Here is a 6,000-nt window from a genome sequence, read left to right on the forward strand (position 1 = left end):
TGTATATTTTTGCGGCTTGCAGCAAACTTTAGCTGGGTCTCATGGTAAGACCTGTAGTTCTTGGAAAGTTGGGCTGGAGGATTGCAAATTCAAGGACTATTTAAGCCACGGAAGGATAGGCTGGACACGTTAGTAAAATCCTGCCCCAAAGATCGAAGTACAAGGCAGACTTGGGAGACTGCTCAGTGGCAGACAGCTTGCATGACGGCACTAAGGATCTGTGCTCCAGTCCTGGGAGAAATGGGAAGGCAGAGAAAACTGAAGCCTTAATGTCCTTAATGCTGCTTTCACATTCCATTTTTTTTTAATGGTTAAAGTAACATGTATTTACTTAGCCTCTGGGCTCAATTTAGATGATCCCAATTTTGTTGGTGACATCCAACGTGTCATAATCTGAAACCCCAGTGATGCTCAGGCATCTCTCTCTGTGGCGGCCCAGCACTGTTCTTAATCCCCTAGGAAACTGGGAAAGGAAGCCATAGATAACTCACAAGCACCCTGGGTTTGGGGCAGTAGGCTGGCTCCAGACATACACTGGAATCACATCTAAGGCTTCACGGAGTGTGGCAGGGCTGGAAGAACTCGGAACTGGGTTTCATCACTGCACCGCTGCATGTAAGATCTACCACGTGGAGAGCCTGGACTCCACAAGCAGCTGTGGGGATGTGTGCGAGATTCCGACAGCATCTCGAACACAGCAGACAGTCACAGTAGCACACTTCCCCAATGTCACTTGGGAGGTCAGTAGCTTCATTTAGGCATTCCTACAGACTCAGGGGCCTTTGCTCATGAAAGTCAGCTTGTGTAGGCAAGGGGACCAAAGGGTCACCTGCTAGGCAGACTTGGAGGGTGGAAGCAGCTTTCACTCATTAGCAATCTATATTCATTTTAAAGTGCCATTTCTCCCTTCCAGCGAACCATCAACATTTCAGAAATACCATCAAGTGAGTCTACTTGCAAGATTTAATCAAGACCTGGATAAAGTGGCAGAAATTTCCTTGTTGTTCTCCACAGGGTCTGTAGTAGGTCCAAAGTACAAGCTCAGGGTCCTGCGAATGAAGCTGAGGTCCCTGACCCATCCAGACAGGTGAGCCACAGGCAGGTTTGACAAGCTCCTGTTACCTCCCTCCCTCCTTCCCTCCCTCTCTCCCTCCCTCCCTTCCTTCCATTCTTTCTGAGACAGGGTCTTATGATGTAGCCCAGGCTGGCCTCAAACATGTGGCAATTCTCCTGCCTCAGTCTTCAAAATGATGAATTTCTTTTACTGAAAAATTTAGGGTACTGTGCCAGACAATGGTGGCACACACCTTTAATCCCAGCACTTGAGAGGCAGAGGCAGGCAGATCTCTGTGAGTTCAAGGCCAGCCTGGTCTACAAAGTGAGTTCCAGAACAGCCAAGACTGTTAGACAGAGAAACCCTGTCTTAAAAAACAAACAGAAAAATGGTGAGTGTACTGCAAAAGTATTTAGCAATAAAAGATTCTTTAAAAGGGTATTCACTGTATCTTATAACAAGGTCTTTTGATTAATTGATTAATCAATTAATTAATAGTGCAGGTCTGTATTCCTATTTAGTCTGGAGGCTGTGTGTCAGGGGGATCAAAAGTTTCAGGGCTGAAGAGGCTACATGAGTTCAAGGAAAACCTGGGTTTCATCCAGACCCCATTTCAAAAACCAAAAAGGAAGAGAACCAGGGTGTGGTGCTTTCTCATCCCAGCACTTGCAAAGTAGAGGCAGGAGGAGTGAAAGGGGAATAGAGGACCTGGGTTTGATTCCTAGCACCCACATGGTGCCTCACAAGCATTTGCAAATTGCAGTTAAAAGAGAGTCTGATACCCTCATCTGACCTCCACGGTTACACAGCACGCACGAAGGCATACCACTCACACACATAAACCCCTCTCCCTTTTTTTTTTTTCAAGACAGGGTTTCTCTGTGTAGTCCTGGCTGTCCTGGAATTTGCTCTGTAGGCCAGGCTGGCCTCAAACTCACGGAGATCTGTCTGGCTCTGCCTCCCGAGTGCTGGGATTAAAGTCATGTGTCACCACTGCCACCTGGCTATAAAATAAATCTTTTAAAAAAGAGTGGAGTAGCCAGGCGGCAGTGGCACACACCTTTAATCCCAACACTCGGGAGGCAGAGCCAGGCAGATCTCCATGAGTTCGAGGACAGCCTGGTCTACAGAGTGAGTTCCAGGACAGGAACCAAAACTACACGGAAAAAAACCTGTCCCCAAAAACCAAAAAAAAAAAAGTGTGGAGTGGAGTTGAATGAGACTCCACACCCTACCTTCTTGTGCACATCTGCCTTCCCTAGCCATTTGCCTGTTGTATTGGAAACACCTGCTCTACAACTGTAAGGAGGTGGCTTACCTGACCAGATTGGGTGGTTTGGGGAATTCACTGACGAGGATCTTTGGTTTCCCCAGGCCTCACTTGTGTCGCTATGATCTTGTCCTTATGGAAAATGTTGAGACGTTCTTCCGACCTATTCTGTGCTCCAAGTAGCTCCTGTCAGGACACATGGACAGCGGTGACATCAGGATCTCTACAACCACAGGCCCTTCATGCCTCACTCTACTTCATCCTGAAGGCTCCAAAAGCACAGAAAAAAAAAAAAAAAACCAAGGTTATTTTCAGCAGTATCCCACGGATGTCACATCACAAAATGTCAAACGACCTGTGGTTATGAAACAGCACCGGGAGGGGAGCCCCTAACTAGGGCAAGACAGAAATAGCTGGGCTCCCAGCAGCAGAGTGCTTCGTCAGCCACGTCCTGGGGCCTCACTTGTTCCGAACTGTCAACTCTGCTGCCTGTCACATCACACCCTCAGGGCCATGGGTCAGGCATCTTGGGAGTGAAAGCTAGAGGCCTCGCTGGGTGATCCTCCACCATCCTGGCATGAAGAGGAGAACAAATCGGACTACCTCATGGGAAGTGTGGGTTGGGAAGGCCAGTCTGGGAAGGGTTTGTGAAAACCCTTGAGTCCATAATGTGAATATGCTTTTATTTTGATATGGCTTAGCTCTCATGTATAGATACGCAACCTCTCCTTTTCAACACCAACTTCCCTACTGGCTTTGGGGTGGCAAGGAGGCTCTGGCTTCCAGCCTTTTCTGAAATGATGTTGATGGCCAGAGATAGTGGGATGGGCTCAGGCCCTGAGTTCTGTACTGAGACCAGGGACTAAGTGGAAGGAAGGAGGAGGAGAAACAGGAGCAGCATTGCTCATGGACCGGGCAGAGAGAGAGTCTGGAGAGAATCGGGCTTGCTTTCACTGAAGTGCCAAAGTGTCGGTTACAGGATGGTTTTTCTGTTCTGGGACTGAGCGTGCTGGGTGCTGTGAGCCCTCTTCTCAGCTCCAGACAACATTATTTAAAGCAATCCTTAAGAATGTTTTTTTTCCTGCCTACTCATTAATCCATAATTATGATAGGAAATTCTTTAAGGTGCAGAGATGGAAAATAAAAATAAACTGTGCACAATCCCACCAATGCTAACCTTTTAACACGACGCTCTAACTCATGGGGCTAATGCGAATGTGAAGCGTAGCCCAGTTCTTGGTGCATGAAACCTTCGGGAAGACTTCCGAAGCCTCCCTGGAGGCAGAAGTGACTTCTGAGTATTTCTAAATGACAGCTGCAGCCAAGTTAAGAGGTCCCAGAGGGCCAGGGACAGAGCAGGTAAATGACAGTCAGACAGAGGGTCCAGACGCCTGATGCGAAGGTGGCTACTACACACCCCACAGCCGTGACTGTGGTGGTATTGTGTTCCCCAAAATATTGTGCACCCTAATAAACTTACCTGTGGTCAGAGAACAGGACAGCCACAATATTAAACATAGAGGATAGGCAGTGGTAGCACACGCCTTTAATCCTAGCATTCCAGAGGCAGAAATCCATCTGTTCAAGGATACAGCCAAGCATGGTGACTCACGCCTTTAATCCCAAGGAGTGATGGTAGAAGGCAGAAAGGTATATAAGGCGTGAGGACCAGAAACTAGAAGCATTTGGCCTGGTTAAGCATTTGGCTGGTTAAGCTTTTAGGCTTTGGAGCAGCACAGTTCAGCTGAGAGGCATTCAGTCTGAGGAAACAAGACCAGCTGAGGATCCGGCGAGGTGAGGTAGCTGTGGCTCGTTCTGGTTCTCGGATCTTCCAGCTTCACCCCAATACCTGGCTCAGGTTTGATTTTATTAATAAGAACTTTTAAGATTCCTGCTACACGTGACCACTTCGGAAAGGTGTCACAGGCCCAGGATATGTCTCTTCATCAAACCGTCCCGGCTGTTGTAAAGAAATGGACACCGTGAGCAAATGGGTCAAAATCTACATGGTTTTAGTTTCCTTTCCTGTTGCTATGATAAAATACCCTGACAGAAACAGCATGAGGGAGAAAGGGGTTGTTTTCGCACACAATCCAAGGGTACAGCCCACTGCGGCTGGCACGTCAAGGTAGAAGAGCTTGGAGAGAGCTGGTCATCACAGCCACAACCAGGAAACAGGGTGATGAATGCAGGCTTGCCGGTATTCTCCATTTCTTGACACATTTAAGGAATGATTACATTTTATTAGTTTGCATTGTGTGTGTATGTACATGTGCACACACATATACATGTAGAGGGCAGAAGACAACTTGTGGGAGTGAGTTCTCTCCTTCCAATGTGTGGGTCCCAGGAATCTGGTCATCAGGCTTAGAGGCAAGCACATTCACCAGCCAAGCCATCTCCCTGGACCAGTTTCTCAGCTCTTACACAGTCCAGATCTCCTGCTAGGGAATGGTACCACCTACAGTGGGCAGGTCTCTCCATCTCAATAAATGTAATCAAGATAATTCCCCAAAGACATGCCCAGAGCTGCTGCATTACCTGGGTGACTCTAACTTCTGTCAAGCTGACACCATTAGTCATCATGCTACTTTTATTAGTCAGGGTTCTCTAGAGGAACAGCTATCTCTCTCTCTCTCTCTCTCTCTGTGCATATAATATTTATATATTATATACATAAAGGGGATTTACTAGAATGGCTTACAGGTTGTGGTCCATCTATTCCAACAATGGCTTTCTACCAACAGAGAATCTTAGAGCTCAGTAGTTGTTCAGTCCATGAGGCTGAATGTCTCAGCTGGTCTTCTGTATACGATGGTATGCTGAAGAAGACTGTCATGCCAGTGAAGGAAATGGACTTGTCATTGAGAGCAAGCATATAAAGAAAGCAAGCTTCCTTCTTCCCCATCCTTTATATGTATATATAGGCTGGGCAGAAGGTGTGTCCCAGATGAAAGGTGGATCTTCTCACCTCAAAGAGCCAGATTAAAAATGGGTCTTTTCACTTTCAATGACTGAATTGAGAAAGAAAATCCCTCACAGGCGTGCCCAGCCATTTGGGTTTTGGTTAATTCCAGATGTTGTCAAGTTCACAACCAAGGATAGACACCACAGCACTACACAGCTTCTAGGCTTCCTACATAGAAAGGGTCTGCTCTGTTTAGGGAAGAGATGGCTGAGCTCGGGGTGGAGGAAGGCTCAGTGCACGCTTCCTCACAGGAGCACTCCCTCACCCTCAGATGGCTTCAACCACTGTGGACAGGGCCTGTGGCGAGGGGCTTTGATTTCAGAGGTTTTCATTGGTCCTATATTAGCATAGACACTTTTCCCCTCTTTCCCTTGTCTCCAGAGGGCCAAAATAACTGTACAAATGTCAAGAATGGGAATTTCTGTCAAATCACAAACTAACTCTTGGGGCCCCTGGGTTTTGAGCACAGCTCTGAGCTGATGTAGGTCCTGCGTAGCTGCTGTGGGATGAATGGGTGGATGGATGAATGAATGGGTAAGAAAGGAAGTCTGTTGTAGAGACATGTTTCCATGATGATCAGATAATGGTGATGGGCAGGTGAAGGGTGCTGGAAGGGTGGCAACTCTCTTCACCAAACCTTTCTCCTCCCTGAAAACATTTGTTTTCGCGAATCAGGGTTTTGCTATGATGCTCTGGCTGGCCTTGACC

The 6,000-nt window shown here is 47.3% G+C and overlaps 1 protein-coding gene across 1 annotated transcript in view; it reads left to right on the plus strand.

The window, feature by feature from the left end:
• Window positions 1-4,870, plus strand: part of Liph (lipase H) — a 42,684-nt gene extending 37,814 nt beyond the window's left edge. Inside the window, exons 9-10 of the mRNA XM_052739883.1 lie at window positions 914-1,087; window positions 2,429-4,870. Coding sequence (XP_052595843.1) covers window positions 914-1,087; window positions 2,429-2,507 — 253 coding nt within the window. The 3' untranslated portion in view covers window positions 2,508-4,870. The remainder of the gene's footprint in view (window positions 1-913; window positions 1,088-2,428) is intronic.
• Window positions 4,871-6,000: the final 1,130 nt, after the last annotated feature.

The sequence above is a fragment of the Peromyscus californicus genome, unplaced genomic scaffold (assembly GCF_007827085.1).
Source record: "Peromyscus californicus insignis strain IS unplaced genomic scaffold, ASM782708v3 Scaffold_16__1_contigs__length_79575227, whole genome shotgun sequence".
Classification (NCBI taxonomy): domain Eukaryota; kingdom Metazoa; phylum Chordata; class Mammalia; order Rodentia; family Cricetidae; genus Peromyscus; species Peromyscus californicus.